General features: G+C 31.8%; 3 protein-coding genes across 10 annotated transcripts; 1 reads left to right on the top strand and 2 right to left on the bottom strand.

Moving 5' to 3' along the window:
• Positions 1-230: 230 nt before the first annotated feature.
• Positions 231-6,164, bottom strand: LOC105128506 (GDA1/CD39 nucleoside phosphatase family protein). Of its 8 annotated transcripts, none has more exons than XR_842873.1 (5): positions 5,910-6,164; positions 3,380-5,468; positions 1,987-2,305; positions 607-748; positions 231-519 (listed from the first exon to the last, which is right to left on the bottom strand). XR_842873.1 is itself a non-coding variant. In XM_011030218.1 (4 exons), the coding sequence occupies exons 2-3, from the start codon at positions 5,355-5,357 to the stop codon at positions 2,004-2,006; spliced, it is 2,280 nt and encodes a 759-aa protein (XP_011028520.1). In that variant the 5' UTR covers positions 5,358-5,468; positions 5,910-6,164; the 3' UTR covers positions 231-748; positions 1,987-2,003. The 8 variants fall into 8 exon arrangements, 5 of the variants coding, with proteins under 5 accessions (XP_011028520.1, XP_011028522.1, XP_011028521.1 ...); XR_842872.1 differs by having other exon boundaries at positions 231-516; XR_842874.1 differs by lacking the exons at positions 231-519; positions 607-748 and adding exons at positions 831-1,237; positions 1,317-1,818.
• A 6,459-nt stretch (positions 6,165-12,623) lies between these two features.
• Positions 12,624-14,721, top strand: LOC105128505 (pentatricopeptide repeat-containing protein At5g66520-like). The gene has a single exon (XM_011030216.1). It carries the CDS (start codon positions 12,717-12,719, stop codon positions 14,619-14,621), a length of 1,905 nt encoding a protein of 634 aa, XP_011028518.1. The 5' UTR covers positions 12,624-12,716; the 3' UTR covers positions 14,622-14,721.
• Positions 14,722-14,817: 96 nt separating this feature from the next.
• Positions 14,818-18,302, bottom strand: LOC105128504 (WAT1-related protein At4g19185-like). The gene is made up of 7 exons (XM_011030215.1): positions 18,024-18,302; positions 17,763-17,825; positions 17,553-17,669; positions 17,144-17,426; positions 16,581-16,736; positions 15,776-15,927; positions 14,818-15,193 (listed from the first exon to the last, which is right to left on the bottom strand). Exons 1-7 carry the CDS (start codon positions 18,221-18,223, stop codon positions 14,983-14,985), a joined length of 1,182 nt encoding a protein of 393 aa, XP_011028517.1. The 5' UTR covers positions 18,224-18,302; the 3' UTR covers positions 14,818-14,982.
• Positions 18,303-19,642: the final 1,340 nt, after the last annotated feature.

The following is a 19,642-nucleotide window of genomic DNA, read 5'->3' as shown; positions in this document are numbered from 1 at the left end:
CTATGAAAAGAATACATTACCTTGAATGCCTAATTCAGAAATCTTATGACTGAAGGGAAAATTTATGATGTACTTTTACAAAATATTTTGTGTCTAGGTGCATAATAACTTAACGAGGAGATTTAGGTTTTTGTTAATGGTACAAAATGAAACAAAATCTGCCACCTTGCTTTCTAGCTAACCCAAAATAAATGAGAGAATGAATTAGAAGGAACAAAAACAACCGACCATAAATAATAACTTCCTCAGCCTCTCACTAAAATGACTTTCAACACAAAAAAAATACAGCATGTAGTATAACATTGTACACCACTGTATATGAATCCGTGTTTTCAATCACGTTTCATCTCACTATTGCTATGCACTTGCTTGTCCGCAAAGTGATAAAAAAAAAAAAGATTCTGTTAATGAAATTTGAGTCAAAATGATATGCAATAAACTGTTGACTTGTGATGAGGCAGACGCTTTGCATGATAATGGATGGTCACAGGGCCTTCTCTGATCAATCGCGCAATACTACTTGACGGTGCAAGGGCATCAGGTTATTATCGGTTAATGAGCAGTAGAACATGATAATTACTCAAACCAGTGAGGTAAGTAATCTACCTAAGTGCAGTAAGCTTGTTTACACTGGATCTTCTTGCAATGAAAGCCAGAGAGCGGCTCCTGAATCATACTCCAGCAGAATCTGCCAGAGTCAATGATCGTACCAGCTTTTATCAATACCTCCACAACGGAATTGTTTACACTGTGATGTGAATGTAAGGGATTGAGTAATCAAGATCTCACACAAATTAACTTCTCTAAATACCTCAGTGGCAACAGGCAACTGATCAAAAACAAAATATTTAAAAAAAATAAGGAAAAACAAAAAAAAACTTTACACAACTGATGCCCAAGAAAAAAGCAACGAAATGTATTTAACCACCTAACTGAAGCAACCCCTTTGGAATTTTCTGTTAGATGGCCTGAAACTTTCTAATGGGTGTTACCACAGAACACGTGCACGCGCTTCGCACACAACAGGAGGCAATACTTTATATTTTTGCTTATCTACCAAAATCATCATTAGTGTTTTTCTTATTAAGGATTGTGAGGCAAATAAATGTTCTGACATTAAAAAGGACATCAGCTTTCCATTTTTTATTGGTTAAAAGGAAGGGATTGGAGTGAATATGTCAGAAAAGAGTTGCATGAAAATTTTTGTGAACTTTCTAGACCAAGCCTCCTTGCTACCCTGAGGGAAAAATTGAAGGAATTAAAATTGTGGACTTGAGGAATAATGTTTATTAATGAGTTGTGATTATGAAAATTACCAGAACATAGATTCCCGTCTAAGTGTGTAGAACTGACCAATAAAAATCAGAAAGCTGATGTCCTTTCTAGCATCAAAACATTTATTTGGCTCACAGTCCTTAATAAGAAAACACTAATGATGATTTTGGTAGATAAGCAGAAAAATAAAGAATAAAGAATAAAGTACAAAGTATTGCCTCCTGCTGTGTGTTAGCTCGTGCACATGTTCTTCGGTAACTAATGGATTAGTCCACACCCTTTAGAAAGTTTCAGATTATCCAACAGAAAATTCCAAAGGGGTTTCTTTCACTGATATTCGGCAAAAATGGAAACAACATTTTTATTATTTTTGCTTTTCCACATGGAAGATGTTACACGTCTTATCCTCCTTTTTGTGTTCTCTCTCCCTCACTTCATAAAATTCCTTCATTTGTCTGAAATAAGGTGACCTCCTTTCTACATGCATTCCAATTTTAAACAGGTACATCTCTTTGAAGTGTGTGTAAAAAGAAACCTAGAGTCCTGTTCAATGTAGCATCATGAGAATATATATTCAATTTTCAGCTTTAGTTCCTCATGCTAGAAAGTATGCCTCGAATTCAAAAACTAAGAACTGTTGGCTGAAGATTGTCGAGTCCTTTCCTGTGTGAAAAATATGAATGTAATTTGGAAAGAAAGAAATGGACGTACCTTCCAAACATTATGCTCTAAACCTTTGTCATGTGTGCATCAGCCAATGAAGAATTGAGGTCTTCTCGAGATTGTGATCTCCTGCTTTGAAGTCGCATCTGACCTCTATGTGGGGTCCAGAAGGAACCCATGCTACTGCAGTCAATCATTTGTCCTAAGCTACTCGAGGAATAACTGTGTGCAACACTGTTAGTTGATGGGTGTAGGGAAGATTCCATGAGCTGGATGCCACTATCACCTAGACTATCTCCCAAGCCAAATGATCTTTGTTGACTACCTGCAACTGTTGGACTCAGTGGCATCTTTACACGTCCATCCCCTGAAGTACCAAGTTGAAACAACCTTCAAAAATTGAGCAAGGGGAAAAGAATCTACAGAAAGATATCAGTGCGAAACAGATTGAAGAAAACCTGCCTTAATATGTAGTACTTCAAGAACTTTTTTTTCTAGTTCTCCAAACATTTTTTTCTAATAATATATTCTACTTTTCTCCAAAAGATTGATTGACCAACTATAATGTTACAGTAACTTAAAACCTTTCAAACTTAGCTTGATCTACTGCAGCATTATTTAATATTCACTGCCAAGTATTTCATGGAAATCAAGCCCTCAAACAGAATAGAGAGCAATTAAGTTCATCAAAAGAATTTAAGTTGGGTATAGTAGCCTATTTCAGTGTTTTCAAATCCAACTTCTCCAATTTGTGTAACAACACAAATAAATAACTGGCTCCTTTGCAGTCCTGCCAAGACACTCAGCACCTTGAATATATCAAACGGACAAAGACAGTACTCCAAAATTTCCTGTGGAATCCAACTGTGTACCAGAATCCCACCACAACCAACAAAAATGCTAACATCTTGAAATCAAATTTCAAACCATAAATTCCACTAGAAAACATGGGGAAGAACTTACTTCATATTTGTTGTTTTTTTTTTTTCCCTCTATTTGATTATTTTTGAAACAAAGCAAGTATCTGCAATTTTAGTGATTATGTATTCTTCTATTGATTTGGTTTTTGAAACAAAATCAAGTAGTTTTCGTATACATGCACATCAAAATCATGAATTTTGTGCACTGAACTAACCCAACATATAATCTTTTGACGTCAATTCTTGAGAGAAGCACATATTTACCTCTCAATATATCCCTTACATTTTGGTTGTGGTGTGTAGACAAATTAAATATATAATTTTATAGTTCAGATTGCAAGGATTGAGATAAAACATTGGACTGCATGTTATGGTGTTTTAGTCTTGTGGCATCTTTTACTATCCCTCCACGGCAGAATGAAAAAGGCATGAAGGATTACAACACAACTTCTCCTTTCAAAGAGACACGTAATAGAGAAAAATAATTATGCTCCCATAACAGATACAGTATAAAAGCTTACCAGAACTGATAGGACTCCAACGCCGGAATCGAAAAGGAGATTGTATGCTAAGAACAGATGTGGCAGATGTACTGTTATTCCTGAAAAGCAAGAAATATGGTCTCCAGAAAAATCTTGGCATGCAATTGCCATAACATGATAATGCCCAAACAAGTAAAATCAATGATATAAGCAAAATGGTAATAAGAACCACTGGATGTATCTTCATCTGGAGTATTTCATAGTCATGAAGCTTCAATCTAGTTGAAAATGCTTTTCCAGCTTCCAACAGGGCAACCCCAAGCGTCCAAGTAATACTTCCAGAACCAATGATAATTTGGTTCTCTGTGATGTGTAAGCCCTCTCTCAACAGTAACACTATATATGGTGCCCTGAAACAGTATTGTTCAATAAAGGGCTGTGGAGGAACACTGTTCTTTGCAATTTCCCAATTCTTTTCACAGAATTCTCGACCTTTTTCCAAAACATCATCAAGTGCAGCTTCTGAAGTCAGATTAAAGAACCGATAAACCACAAAAAAGCCCGACATACCATAGAAGTGACCATAAGGACGTGGGAGATTTGGAGGAAGAGCACAAGGTTGCAAATCACAATCAATTCCGGGGTCTTGATTAGACCATTCAGAAAAATTAACAGCAATTTTGGCAAGGGCACTGCATTCTTCCCAATTCGGGGCACCAATAAGCTGCACAGGAAGTCCTGACTTGACTCGGTTACCCAAATTTCTTCCTCTGATAACAGGACTTGCTCCATCTTGTTGTTTAGAAAAACACTGAGAACAGATGTATTGCTCTTTATAGCCAGACTGCAGGCAAGGGTGTCTAATTTCTATGTTACCACTAACTAGATCAGCACTAGAAGGCTTCCTTAAGATATGGGCAACAGACTTGTCAAATGCATCGTTTAAACCATAGCCCGCAAGGGAATAGGCACTGAGATGATGATTAACTGCTCCAATTCTAAGACTTAAGCTAGTCTCATTATGGACATGTTCCTCACTCTCAAAAGTAACTTGTAACGATGAGCCACCCATGTCAAGTGCTCCAAATGTTGCTTTCTTGGGGTTTGCCCCTAGCACACCTGTGCGATGGTTAAGGGCTATCCATCCATAGTAAGCTTCCTCCATGCCACTGATGATCTTAATCCATTCTCTTTGGCACAAGAAAGGTGATTCCTTCAGAATATACCATGACTTGTCTAGAAGCCATTTTGAATCTGCACTGGGAAGTCTACGAACTCCGGCTGTAGCATAAAGAAAAAGGGAGGTGGTCTTATGCGCCTGCTGGGGAATTTGCTTCTCAGCCCATCGAACAAGCGGGTTTATAGCAGCCTTTAAGCCAGACGTATTATGTACCAATGTGTGAAGCCCAGGCTCGGTCTCCATTCTATCATATGCACGTCCACTGGGCTTTCTTGAAACACCTTCTGTGTATGATTTCAGGACAATTGGGAGACCATTTGAGTTGTGATCAATCGTTGCCTGATATACATAGACTCTAGTTCCAGTACTTCCACAGTCAAGAACAACATAGAACCTGGATGCTCCTTGAGACCAATAAGAATAAACATATGCTGTAACCAGATAAGTTAAAAAAGCAAAGAGTAGCAGGCACAAGAAAATCAAGAGCAGTTGCAGCCCCTTCCTCCGCAAAACTGGTGTTCCACAAGGCAATGCTTTCTCCTTAGAGAAACTTGACCCGGCATTTTCTCTCTGCAGGGAATGAGGTTTCCTGCCAACGCCAAGGTTGATATCACCTTGTTCAAGATCAAGATGATGATATGATGAGAAATCTTGGAGAGATGAAGAAAGCCGCATGTTGTTGTTTTTGGGTGCAGAGTTGGAAAAGGTGAAGCCATGATCACTGGTTTCATGTGGAGGTGACAATCCGGTTGGCATATAAGGAAAAGCAGAAGACTTTGCAGGTGAAAGACGACTTGTTACAGCAGAAACTAGATCCGATATTCTTCCTAATACCATACTTGCAGAGAAAGTGCGAGTACATGAGAAATTTGCTTCATCTAAGGAAAGCAATTGAGTTGGTTGGGAATTATGTTCCTGCAGCCAACTGTGGCGCTTGAAGCAATACCTCTACATACACAGAAGAAATCAAGTAGGTGGGCTCAACTTGAGTATAGTTGTAAAGGCAAAATGATTTAATGATTCTGCATTGCTAAACGAAAATTGGAATTACTGTCTGCTAAATGAAGATTTGTTGATAATGAAAAGCTTAGACACAAAAAGAAAAGATTGTAACTTTTGATTCCCATATAAAAAGTTTCCAATGCAGTGTTGTGGGTTTGTCAAAAAGATGATGGAAATCTAAATCTAACAGAATTTATTATAACAAAAGGCAACAAACAACACAGATTCCTTACAGTTAGGAATCAGTCTCAAGTGATCGATCACTCGTCATTGGGATTGGGATTGGGATTCGATCATTAACAATTAGCATTAAAATCAATCAAATCACAGTGCTCCAAACCTGGAAAATTAAAAGAAAGATTAATATTTTCTGCAAATGAAGGTTACCTGGATGCACCGAAGGAAGGATCGGGAAATAGAATTCTTCAATTGCTTAGCAGGAAATTACCACTTCGTATAACTAAGTAGAACGATACAATATGATCAAAAGAAGGAAAGGAGCTTTCTTCTTCTGTTTCAATTTCAGATCCAGTCCAATCCGGTGGAGGAAAAGACGAGATCGCCTGCCTGCCAAAGGAAGATAGAAAGAACGACTTCAACTCTTTTTCATAAGAATAAAAAATGAAAATTGGGTATTTTGCACTTTCAAGTTCTACTTATTACTTGACGGGTTGGCCCGAGAAGATTTGTTTTTCAGTTTAAAACTTGAAATTAGAACAATTTTATATTAAATTCATTTAAATACATTATTATTCTTTAATGCATTAACTGATCTAAAAATATTGTTCTTATCAAATCAAAAATAATAAACTCGGATTTGCAGAACTGAAAACCTAATAACTGAAGTATAAGGTTCTGTGTAATATTGTGGTGGTATGATATAGTTGATTGTGACTTTAAAAATTATTTGATTTTTATTTTTTAAACATATTTTTCATTTTAAATTATAATAAAAACAAAGATTTAAAAAAATATATAATTTATTTTTTAAACCGCAAAAATTATTATAATACTAGACTAAAAACCAAGTGGAAATAAGCAAATTGATGTTGATACGGTTTTAAAAAAAATATTTTTTTATTTAACATATTACATGATATAACATGATATATTTATATTAGTTCGCTCCAGGTTATATATTTTTTTTAATAAAAACTTTTATGCACAAATTTTTTTGACATATTTGTATATTTAAAAAAAAAAATTAAGTGAAAATCATTATATATATATAGGTTAATAAGCAGAAAAAAAACTATAAATGATAACAAAAAATAAAATTAAAAAATAGATATAGATAAAAATATTTAATTTTATAAGATAAGATATTTATATCATTATATTTGCTAAATGTTTTATTCAATCAAATGAACATTTATATCATTATGTTTGCTAAATGTTTTATTCAATCAAATGATAATAGAAATAAATACACACACTAAATTGATTTAATAAAATAAAAAATAATAATATACAAGGTTGCACATATTAGAAATATTATTTAAAAATAATTTTATTTTATTTTTAAAAATAAATGTTATTTATATAAAAAATTAAAAAATTATAAATAAATCAGAAAAATATCCTTAAAAATTAAATATATAACTAAAAAATAATTGTTATTTCAAAGAAACTCTCTAAACAACATAAAAAGGGGTATTAATCTAAATATAAGTAAAAAAAATTCAAAAAAACATATAAAAAAGCATTAATTTAAAAAAAAAATAAAAAAAATATTCAGTATTGTTGAACCTAGCAAGCGAGGCCAGCTCACTAGACCTATATTGTTAGAGCTTACATGTGTAACTTTTTTTTTTGTAAATTGTTTGTGAAAAAAAAAACACATGTGACTACCCCTAAATTTATATTTAAAACAAAAAGGAAGGACATGATAATTCATTTATGATTAGAGTATTTTTTTTTTTAATCAATAAAAAATCCAACAAAGTTTCCTCTATATTTTTAGATATCAAGTTATCAACTCTTCTTCCACAATCTCTAATAATCAAATTTCTTACTTATTCTATCATCCAGGACTTCCTCATCTCATTACATCATAATTTCTCAATAGAACTTCCTCCTCTCATTACATCATAATTTCTCAATAATTAAATTTATACATGTTTAAAAAATTCAATATCATATATTTACATAAATACAATCTAATAAACTAATTACACATTCAAATATTTACAAATAAAGATCATTAGCGAAATTATAATTGAAATAAGTATATAATTAAAAAAATCATAATTAAAATTATATTGCACGGAAGGCCTTTCGATAAACTATAAATGCATTAATTCTATAATTTATATTACATAACAAAATAATAAATTTATTTATTACAAAATGATAACCAATAAAATATAAAAAAAACCTAATTTACTATTCAGTCTAATAACGAGATGTACCTGAAAATTGATTTAATATAAAAAATTAATTAGACAAATGAAATAAAACATCAATAAAATTCTTTCTATTTTCTTTCTTTCTTCCTTTCTTTTTAAAAATTTAGTCCTAAGATTATTAAATTAATTTGCTCATCTAATATCATATATATCAATTAAATTTCAGAATAATCTTTGCTTTTATTTATTTTTTTGTAAACATCAATAAAAAAATATAATTATTTCTATCACTCATTAACCCCGGACATTTCTTTCACTAATAGATGATTAATTTCCCACTAGTTCATTCAATAAACACTGATTGCATCAATCAAGCACTAATTCCATCAATCCATAAAAATTAGTTGAACAATTCATCCATTCATTAGGGTACAAATCTCATTAACTAGAAAATTATTTTTTTGTTACGCTCATTTGCTAGAACACTAATTTCATTAAATTATAAATTAGTTCAACGATTTATCCATTTATTAGGATACTAATCCTATTAACTAGGAAATTAATTCTTTATCATGTCCGTTCACAAGGGCATTAATCCCATTAATTCAAGAATTAGTTCAACAATTTACTTATTTACTAGGATTTTAATCTCATTAACTAGAGAATTAATTCTTTATTACGCTTATTTACCATAGCACTCATTCTATTAAATCAGTAATTAGTTCATCACATCACATATTTTATTTTCTCAAGAAAACAATATAATAACTACTAATTTATCAACCACAATTAATCAAATAAAAATATATATTAACAAATAATAAATTCAAACACTGTGTAATTACCTGACCACTAAGTTCAAGTTAAAGTTCTAAACTATGATGGTGGCCTGACAGTCTCTTCTGAATTGACAGGTATATTATATCACTATTTTATTTTTTATATTAACACAATCAATAAATAAAATCATCTAAATTATCCTTTCATTTGCCAAAATCAAATTTAGAGAGAAAACATGTAAATTTCCTTTTTTCTTTTGTAAATTTCCTTCTTATTCTTTAAATTTTCACATTGAAACACAATTCATTGCTTTATTCAAATCAATATATAGATATATTCTTTAATTTTTTACTGAAATTTAAATTTAAATTAAAGGAAAAGATACAAAAAAAATTCATGATCAATTTACTCTTTAACATTAATTTCATCTCTTTACTATGCAATCTCATCATTCTAACAAAAATTTTAAATTTTATTTTTCTTATTATTATTTTTTCAAAAATCCCTTCTTCAAGAACACCTAGAATTTTGCTTCAATTATTATAAGTTCTTACTTTCTCTACTCTCTTCACTAATCTTAACACAAATTCAAAATTAATTGTAACTTTTCAAAAAATTTATTGTGAACATTAATTCTTCATTTCATAAAGTTCAATTAATTTAAAATATAAATTCTTCAAGAATCTTATTTAAAAATACAAGGACACCTTACCCATCAATAGTCAAAACTTTAATACTTTTAAATTAAAAAACTTTTCCTCACTTGAATTTTTTCCCTCTCCTGGCCAAGTGCTTCCTTCTCTTTAAAAAATCAAGTTTGTTCCTTTTTTTTTCTTTCCGCAGACACTCAATTCTTTCTTCCCACATACATACACTTACACATATATATTTATTTAACCTTTTTTTAAAAAAAATTATATTTCTCAATAATAAATTTTATGATTTTTAAATAAAATTTTTCTGAATTCTGATATCTGTTTATACAAAATCTTATCCAAGTTATTTCAAATTTCACTAAATTACACATTTCTACTTTCCACTTTCATTAAAATATCTCATGTTAGCTAGATATTTTTTTATCTTACAAAAAAGTTGTACATGCATGTTTTTTTTATGCATTTCTATACATAAAACAATCTAAAAAGTAAATAGATTAGAAAATTAACAATATATACATATAATCAAATAAATCAACGTATTTTTATACATAAAAAAATCTAAAAAGTAAATAGAAAGGCTAATATATACATATAATCAAATAAATCAACAACTATATAAATTAATAATAAAAAAATAATATATTAATGATAACTAAAATTTACATTAGAAAATTTGAATGTGTTAATAAACAGAATATTTACTTGGTAGTGTTTTTTAATTTTTTTATTAAAATTAATCTTTTTATTCAATCAAATGATATTAAAAATAAATATATGTATTAAATTAATTAAATAAAATCAAAGTGGAAAAATATTATGCAAGGTTATAGATATTACGTTATCTAAAAATAAATATTTTTTATTTTTTAAAATAAAGTTCTTGTATAAAAAAGATAAAAAAATATTAATTAATCAGAATATTTTAAAAAAAAATTAAATACGAACAACACCATAAAAAACCAATCTTTATTAAAAAAAGAAGAAGAAATTAAATAAACAAAAAAAACCCCACAAATAAAGGATATTAATTGAAAGATAAATTTTTAAAAAGACATATAAAAAAATACCAATACAAAAAAAAGCAATATTTGAAGGAAAAAAATTGTTTGGTTGTTGTGACTTAACTAAAAGCAATATTTGAAGGAAAAATTGTTTGGTTGTTGTGACTTAACTCGTTAAACTCGTGACTCAAACTATGAACTCAATTGGGTTTTAATGTGTTTTTCTAAATTTATATTCAACCTTTAACCAAAAATAAATAAATTAAACTTGTTATCCGGATTATAAACTCAAACGGGTTCAATATTTGTTTTCCCTTAAATTTATATTCACCTGTTAAAAAAAACTCATGATTCAAACCCGGTTAAATTCATGGTCCGTATCATAAATTTAACGAGTTAAGCCACAATATTTGAACGATTATTTTTTTATATTACTTTTTTTCACTAATATTGTTTTTTTGAAATATATTTTTTAAAATAATATTTAAATTTATGTTTCAATTAATATCTCTCATATTTGATTTTCTTTTTTATTTAACATTTTTGGATAGAGATTGTTTGTTTTATGGTGTTATGCATATTAATTTAGAATTATTTTTTAGAATGTTGAATATAAATTTAAATTAAAAATATTATTAAACCTCATTCAATTTTTGGTTTGGGTCATGATTTTAATTTTTTTTAGAGGTTGATTATAAATTTAAAATAAAAAATATTGAACCTAGTTAAGTTAATAAATCAGATCACGAGTTTAACGAGTTAAGCCACAATAACAGAGTAATTATTTTTTTCTAATATTTTTATTATTGGTATCTTTTTTAGATAATAATAAATTTATGTTTCAATTAATATCACTCATTTGTGATTTTTTTTGCTTATTTAATCTATTTTGGATAAAAATTGTTTTTTGATGGTGTCGTGCACATTTAATTGTTTTTAAGGTTGAGTATAAATTTAAAAGAAAAAATTATTGAATCTAATTGAGTTTATATTTTGAATCATAGGTTTAATATTATTATCTAAGATTTAAATAAAAACAATATTGAGCCTGGTTGGGCTCATGGCCCGAGTTACAAATTGATTTTTTTTTTGGTTAAAGGTTAAATATAAATTTAAGAAAAAAATATTTAATAGAATTGAATTCAGGGTCCAAATCATAGGTTTAATAAGTTAAGTCATAACAACCGAGTGAGTATTTTTTTATATTACTTTTTTTTTACTGATATCTTTTTTTAAAAATAATATTTCAATTTATATTTCACTTAATATATCTCATAAATAAAGATTGTTTTTTATGGTGATATACATATTTTGAACCTAGTTCAGTTCTTGGTTTGGGTCATGAGTTTTTTTTAAAGTTAAATATATATTTAAAAGAAAAAAATATTGAACCCAGTTGAGTTCATAGACCAAGTCACAAGTTTAATTACTAGGCAATTATTTTTTTGATATTTTTTTATTGGCATATTTTTTTAATATCCTTTTTTTAGATAATTTTAAATTTATGTTACTCAATTAGGTTAAATAATATTTTTCCTTTAAATTTATATTCAATCTTTTATTAAAATTCAAAAATAAAAAATGCACAACATCATAAAAATCAATCTTTATAAAAAAAACTTAAATAAGCAAAAATAAATTATAGATAAGGGATGTTAATTAAAACATAAAGTTAAAAATTATTTTAAGAAATATATATATATATATATATATAAAAGATACCAATTAGAAAAAAGTAATATAAAAAAAAATAATTGTCTAATTCTTATAATTGAATTCATTAAATCTATGACTTGAATTATAAACTTAATAAAATTTAATATTTTTTTTTCTTTATATGTTGTATAGCAAACCTTAAACAAAAAATACAAAGCAAATAATGTCATTAAAAATAAAATATGTGTGATAAATTTGGATTATAAATTCAAAGTTTATGTTTTTTAATTTATAATCAATTTTAAAAAATAAAAAATTTATGATACAGCGGATAAACTCAATTACATTAAATATTATTTCTTTTAAATTTACAAGAGAACAATGAATAATAATTGGGGGGGTCTTCTCTCTCTCTCTAGGTAAAGGATACAGTGTTCTCTCTCACTCTCTCTCCCTCTCACTCCATATATATATATATATATAAGGGAAATTAACCCATATTTCCACACATTACCATAGAGTTCTAATCCTTGTTACCTCTAATCTAAACTCGTCGAAAAAACATTGTATCCTTTCTTCTTTTTCCATTTTATATATGTATGGGTTAATTTTTTAAAAATAAAAAATAATTTAAAATATAACCACTATTAACCCCCTAGGAAAATCTTCTCTACTTTTCACGCTATTTACATTCTCTTTTATATTTTGAACCTCAAAAAGTTTTAGCCACAACCTGCAAACAAAAAAAGGATGATGATGACGATGACGACGAGCATGAACATGAGCTCCTCCTCCACCTCCTCCGTTCAAGTTCAAATGCATGTAGCAGTACCCTTTCATTTTGAAAAATGCCAATCCATGTCTCAGCTGAGGCAATATCATTCCCAGATAATCCGGCTCGGCCTCTCCTCTCATAACCATCTCATTCCCCCACTCATAAACTTCTGTGCCCGAGCCAGCACCTCCGATGCTTTAACCTACGCTCTCAAACTGTTCGACTCAATTCCCCAACCAGATGCTTTTCTTTACAACACCATCATTAAAGGATTCCTTCATTCCCAACTACTACCTACTAACTCCATCCTTCTTCTCTACTCTCACATGTTGCAAAACTCCGTTTTACCCAACAACTTCACTTTCCCCTCTCTTCTCGGAGCCTGCAGAAAGATCCAACACGGGATGCAAATCCATGCCCATCTTTTCAAGTTCGGGTTTGGAACTCATAGTGTCTGTCTCAACAGTCTGATTCATATGTATGTCACCTTTCAAGCATTAGAGGAAGCCAGGAGGGTTTTCCATACCATCCCACACCCTGATTCTATCTCCTGGACTAGTTTGATTTCCGGGTATTCAAAGTGGGGATTAATTGATGAGGCTTTTACCATCTTCCAACTCATGCCTCAGAAAAATTCTGCTTCTTGGAATGCCATGATGGCTGCTTATGTTCAGACCAACCGCTTTCATGAAGCGTTTGCTTTGTTTGATAGGATGAAAGCAGAGACTAATAATGTGTTGGATAAATTTGTGGCAACCACTATGTTGTCTGCTTGTACCGGATTAGGTGCTTTAGATCAAGGGAAGTGGATACACGAGTACATTAAGAGGAATGGGATTGAATTGGATTCCAAACTCACTACTGCAATTGTTGATATGTATTGCAAATGTGGTTGCTTGGAGAAAGCTTTGCAAGTTTTTCACAGCATGCCTTTGCCTTGTAGATGGATTTCTTCATGGAACTGCATGATTGGAGGGTTAGCAATGCACGGTAATGGAGAGGCTGCAATTCAACTTTTCAAAGAGATGGAGAGAAAGAGGGTAGCTCCTGATGACATCACTTTTTTGAATCTCCTCACTGCCTGTGCGCATTCAGGGTTAGTTGAGGAGGGGCGTAACTACTTCAGTTACATGATCCGAGTTTATGGAATTGAGCCCAGAATGGAGCACTTTGGATGCATGGTTGATTTACTTGGAAGAGCTGGAATGGTGCTGGAGGCTAGAAAGCTTATCGATGAGATGCCTGTGAGTCCTGATGTCACTGTTCTAGGCACTCTTCTAGGAGCCTGTATGAAGCACAGAAACATTGAGTTGGGAGAGGAAATAGGGAGAAGAGTTATCGAACTAGAACCTAACAATAGTGGACGCTATGTATTGTTAGCCAACTTATATGCCAATGCTGGGAAATGGGAAGATGTTGCTAAAGTGAGGAAACTGATGGATGATAGGGGAGTAAAGAAGGCTCCGGGCTTTTCCATGATTGAGCTACAAGGTACTGTTCATGAATTTATCGCTGGTGGAAGAAATCATCCTCAAGCTAAAGAATTGCATGCCAAAGTTTATGAGATGCTGGAACATCTAAAATCTGTTGGCTATGTGGCTGATACCAATGGAGTACTGCATGGCCATGACTTTGATGCGGAGGAAGATGGAGAGAACCCATTATACTATCACAGCGAGAAACTTGCCATTGCCTTTGGGCTATCAAGGACTAAACCTGGGGAAACTCTTCGTATATTAAAAAATCTGAGGATCTGTGAAGATTGTCACCATGCATGCAAACTTATTTCAACGGTTTTTGATCGAGAAATAATTGTAAGAGATAGAACTCGGTTTCACCGTTTTAAAATGGGCCAGTGCTCCTGCCAGGATTACTGGTAAGTGGGTGGTCATGGTGATTTATGGACCTTGTATCAAAATATCGCAGTAGATATATAAGATGAAAGTGCAAAATGATAAAATCATAGAAACTGAGTTTTTCTGTTCTCTTTGTTCCTCACTTTTTTTATCCGAGCAGTAACCAACTATATCATAGATCAAAAAAGATACACACAAAACGGATTCAGAAATCAAAACATCAAAAGAACGACAGAATATTATGCTCTGTATTGGTTCCCTAAAGAGATGTATATTTAAACTGAAAAGAGGGGACATAATACATGGAAGTTGTTTTACCCAAAAATACAGTACTTTCAACAAGTTGGTCATGAGAAGTTTACATAACATCTTGTTCCGTGTGTTTTTAATCAACGGATTTTGTCGGAGAAGAGGCACTAGGAAAGATGTATCCTCTATGGTACGCACCCTTGTTAATTGCTGCTTCTTTGTGAACGAATGGCTCAGATGCCCGGGCACTAATGTGATGGATGAGCCCCGGAACTGTTTGTCTTTCTCTATATGATGCCCAGGTGACCAAATAAAGGCCAGAAATGATCAGGAATCCTCCTATAAGGCTGTTTCGACACCCACACACACACAAAAATTAAAGAAAAAAAAAAGAGTACATATCAGCTTCCTTCTTGCACCAGCAATTTACCATCCGAAGTTCTGAACCATATTCTATAGCAAAATATAATCAAAAGCATATTATAATCCTGATAAGCAAATCAAAGCATCATTGTGGATGAATGTATAACATACATGAAATATATTAGGGGTGTGGAAAAAAACCAACCAACTAATTAAACCAAAAAAACCTAGAAAAAATTAACCGAAATATATTAAGGGTGTTGAAAAAAACCAACCAATTAAATCAAAAAAACCTAGAAAAAATTAACCGAAAAAACTAAACTGATAGAAAAAATCGAATAAACCAATTAAAAAATAAAAAAACCACCTGGTCTGGTTCAATTCCGGTTTAAAAAAGCTTAAACCGATTTAACAGGACCAACCCGAATTGGCTTAAAAAAAAGGTATAAAAAAAACCATCCCTAACCCTAAATCACTTTCCCTTTTCCAGTCGCAAATTAATACATGTAAGCAAATTAATCAATAAGCTGTGTAAAAGTTTTGAAAAGAAGTGACTGGAGCATAACCTTCCCAAATAAATAGGGCTTCCAAGAAAAATTTTTGACAGAAAGGCAGATGCTGCAGGTTGAAGTGGATTGTACAGTGCAACCAAAGCAGGCCCCAAGATCTTGTTGGACCATGTCAGCAGGCCATAATTAATGGCAGATGCAACAACCCCCTGAGAAAATTAAGACTGAAGTTAGATACAGTTTGCACCTACAGGTTAGACACTAGACAGAGCTACTTTAGACTTAAAAAGAGAAATTCAAAGACGAAGGTAGGGAAATTAGATGACTTGTCAAGAAGCAGGCCAAAAGAACCACAATCTATTATAGATGACAGCTAATGCAAAACTTTAAGCCAAGAGGAGAAATCCACAATAATTAACTTGCTATTAGGCATCCCTGAAAATGTTTTCCATGTTTTGGTTCCAAAGATAATCAAAAGGTTTTGTTCAGCTTATCGAAATGGAATATATGGCCCTTTAAAGCCATGGCAATGGCTGAAATTACCTTTGTGGTTATGAAGGAAAACTCAACACAGTAAAGACAACAAGAAAAGAACATTGAGGAGGCAAGAGTAGTAAACTTAAAATCAGTCCACCTTCATATGTTGGACTTGAACCATAGGTAAACCAGAAAAGAGTATCACATTCTTCTCTCTGTAGAAGAAGCAACACTATTCTGATTTTTTGTGCTAGTTTAAAATGTCAAGCTTGACCATGTTAAAGTACTCTTCAAGCTTCAAATTTAGGAATTGATGTAAGAACTGGAAATGTATTGATGTGAAAAAAATAATCCAATTTCAATACAGCCCCAAAAGTAAACTTACAGCATAGATGACTGCAAAACATTCAGATTGGGTCAAACTCCAGTCTGTTGATTCATTGGTCATAAAGAATGCTGTTACTACCATCAACAGAGCTCCAAAAGCATATGAATATGCTGTGACTGAAAGACTGGTTGGATACTTCGCTAGAACCGGAGCCTGGAAGTTTTCCAAACTATGAATTGAACATCATCAAATATAAACCATTAAAATGTAAAGCAAATAAAACTAAGAAACAAAATGGTTTCTAGCATTAAAAGATGCAAGAAAGATATTGGGAAAAATAAATGTACTGAATTTAGAAGTTGTTTTAACAATTTTTCAACATTCAAATTGTAAGAATGGCTTGAAATTCAGATATGAAATTTGGTTGAATTTTCATTAATTGAGAGGTACATAGAAACAAAACAGTGCAGAGTTGTCATTAAAAAGATTATCTTGTGATCCAGATTCTTCAAAAATGATTCAACTTTTACAAGGTGAAGGGGGTTGAACCTTTGAATTTTTTTTTCTTCCAAGACATAGTGTCCAATCATACACACAGGTATAACCAAATGATGGTGTACCTGAATGGCTAGGAAAACAGCCATGCACATGCAATTCCCTATTAAGCATAAAACTCCAAGGTGCCAATTATCCAGGCCAAAGTCCAACAAGCTAGACAAGAACCATCCAGCAGGCTCTGGTTGACCCCTAGCACTTATTTCACTTGACACAAATTCTGCTTCCTTAAACCCAAATACGGAAGGACCACGGAAGAGGACCATCAATATGGCACCAGAAACACAGACAAGGATACCTCCGACCTTTGCTTGACCTTCAGTTGTAAACAAATTCAGTCTTTCAGTACTGCAAGAGAATATATTGAGGTTGGTTCATCAAATTTTGAAACAAAAGCCACCTCATGAATCGAATTAAATTAAAATAAATTAAATTGTATAACAAGTAAAGAACATGGATTAAAAATAAACTAACCCCATAATCACAGCCAGGATAAAGGTAAAAACTGGAATTGCAGGCTGGATGGCAGCAGCGTAAGTTGGATTTGTGTAGCTAAGACCAAGAAGAAATAAAAGCTGGTTGCCAAATATCCTAGCAACAAAATTGATAAGCAGGATATTGTCACTCGTATAATATATTTATAATAGTAAAAAGGAAGGATTCATTAAGAGAAGAAAAGCTTACCCTGTTAAGCCAAGAAAGAAGAACGACAAGAGGAGTGGTTTAGTCAAAGGCTGTCGAATTCTCCTAAGGAAAAAGAAGAAGTTATAGCATCTAGTAGATTCATTCGACTGTAATATCAGCTAATCTTTCTATCCATCTTTATTATAATAATAATAATAATAATAATAATAATAAAACATAAACATCAAGATGCAATCCACAATGGAAAATACCCAAGAAATCTAATAGAAAGAATTGAAAATAAAATGAAAAAGAAGATACCTTTCGCGAAAACAGGCAACAGGGGCTAGGATAGCGAGGGCAAGAAGATCCCGATAGACACAGAAAACGAGCTGATTGACCCCAACATTGAGAGCCACTTTTGTAATGACATGATATCCTCCATTGAATACCTGCACCATCGCCATCGCCGTATGAGCCTTCCATGCCTCTCCTCCTCCAATTCCTCCTGATGTTGTCATCTCTTATCTCTCTCTTTCTCTCTCTAGAGAGATGTGTTATCTTATTAAATGTAGTGAAGAAAGAGAACCCGAAAGAGAACAAAACAGAAGTAGGAGCAGGATTATGCTCTAACTTACATATTTGAGGAAACCTCAATTTAGTCCCAAATACATATACTAACTCTCAATTACATCCAGAATCTATTAATTTGTTAATTAGATCCCAGGTATTTTCAACATCTATCGATTGCTCTCAATTTGTTTTTCAATATTTTGATCTAACTTGCATATTTTATGAACTAAAATGATATTAATTCGAAAAAAAATTAACAAAAAGATTAATGAATATCAATGTTTTCATCTAATGTGCATTTTTCGCAATAAAAATGCATCAATTTGAACAAAAAATTGAGAAAAATGCTAAAGAATTTTAAAGAAAAAAACCTAATTGAGAACATTATAAAATATTTAAGAATTAATTGATAAGATTTATAGGTTTGGAACTATCATAGGAGAAATTTTCAGAAGAGGATAATTGTATGGTCCTAAGCTAAGGGTTAAAATCAATTCCTCGTCCCTTCCCTCTTAACATTCAATCAAATCAACTCCTTCGCTTGAAATTAAATGTCAACTAGAGATCCACCGGTCATAACAGATGCCGTGGCATCGTCCATTTGGCCATGGAGTTAGTTGGAAATTAATGGAAAGTGGAGGGCTTGATTTAATAAAATTGAAAGCAAGATCTGGTTTGACTAAATGTGAAAAATTGAGGGACCGTATCTGGTTTTTATCCGTAAGCTAGTGATAAGTTGGTGCTGGACGGGTGGTTGGGAGTTGGGATTGCTTCCAATAACTGCCTCCCTCCCTCCCTCCCTCGATTTGGACATTCTCTGTTTGTTTATCTCGTTAATATATATAGTTTTTATTAAATTTACTTTTTAAAATCTAGAAAATTACCATAATGTTAAACACAATCACTTTTCAATTTCTAATACACCGAACGTAAGAATTTGAATCTTAAAAGTCAAGAAATCGGACAATATTTTTATTTTTAACTTATGGGTTATGATTTTTTAAGAACCTCCCCCATTTAATTTAAAAACTGAGGTACATTCATAACGAAATCCTTTTTTGTTTAGCATATTTTTTATTTAGTATAACGTTGAACTCAACTCCTATTGAGTTTAATGTACTGCAGAATCTAAATATACCCGAGTTCAGCACACAACTGAACTTAATTGCTTTTAGGTTTGCTAACTATTATTGGATTTGACGCACTGCTAAACCAAATACACCTGGGTTTAGCATACAAGCTGAACCCAACTCTTGTTGGGTTCGGCGTATTGCTAAACCAAATACATTTGGATTCAGTGTACAAGCTAAACCCAACTCTTTATGGGTTTGGCATTCAACTGAATCCAACTTTTATTGTGTTCAACG

Source organism: Populus euphratica, unplaced genomic scaffold (genome assembly GCF_000495115.2).
Source record: "Populus euphratica unplaced genomic scaffold, PopEup_1.0 scaffold14.1, whole genome shotgun sequence".
Taxonomy (NCBI): domain Eukaryota; kingdom Viridiplantae; phylum Streptophyta; class Magnoliopsida; order Malpighiales; family Salicaceae; genus Populus; species Populus euphratica.
The sequence above is the reverse complement of the archived record's forward strand: the minus strand, read 5'-3'. Positions and strand labels throughout refer to the sequence as shown.

Bases quoted from the DNA above. Each gene is read 5' to 3' on its own strand.
- LOC105128504 (XM_011030215.1), bottom strand. From the start codon at position 18,223: ATGACAACATCAGGAGGAATTGGAGGAGGAGAGGCATGGAAGGCTCAT. The intron at 17,427-17,552 runs GTTAGTTTATTT...ATTCTCTTGCAG, and splicing joins ATCCTGGCTGTGATTATGGG to TACTGAAAGACTGAATTTGT. The intron at 16,737-17,143 runs GTACACCATCAT...GAAAACTTCCAG, and splicing joins CTGTTTTCCTAGCCATTCAG to GCTCCGGTTCTAGCGAAGTA.
- LOC105128505 (XM_011030216.1), top strand. From the start codon at position 12,717: ATGATGATGACGATGACGACGAGCATGAACATGAGCTCCTCCTCCACC.
- LOC105128506 (XM_011030218.1), bottom strand. From the start codon at position 5,357: ATGGTATTAGGAAGAATATCGGATCTAGTTTCTGCTGTAACAAGTCGT. The intron at 2,306-3,379 runs GTAAGCTTTTAT...TTGGTACTTCAG, and splicing joins TTGGAGTCCTATCAGTTCTG to GGGATGGACGTGTAAAGATG.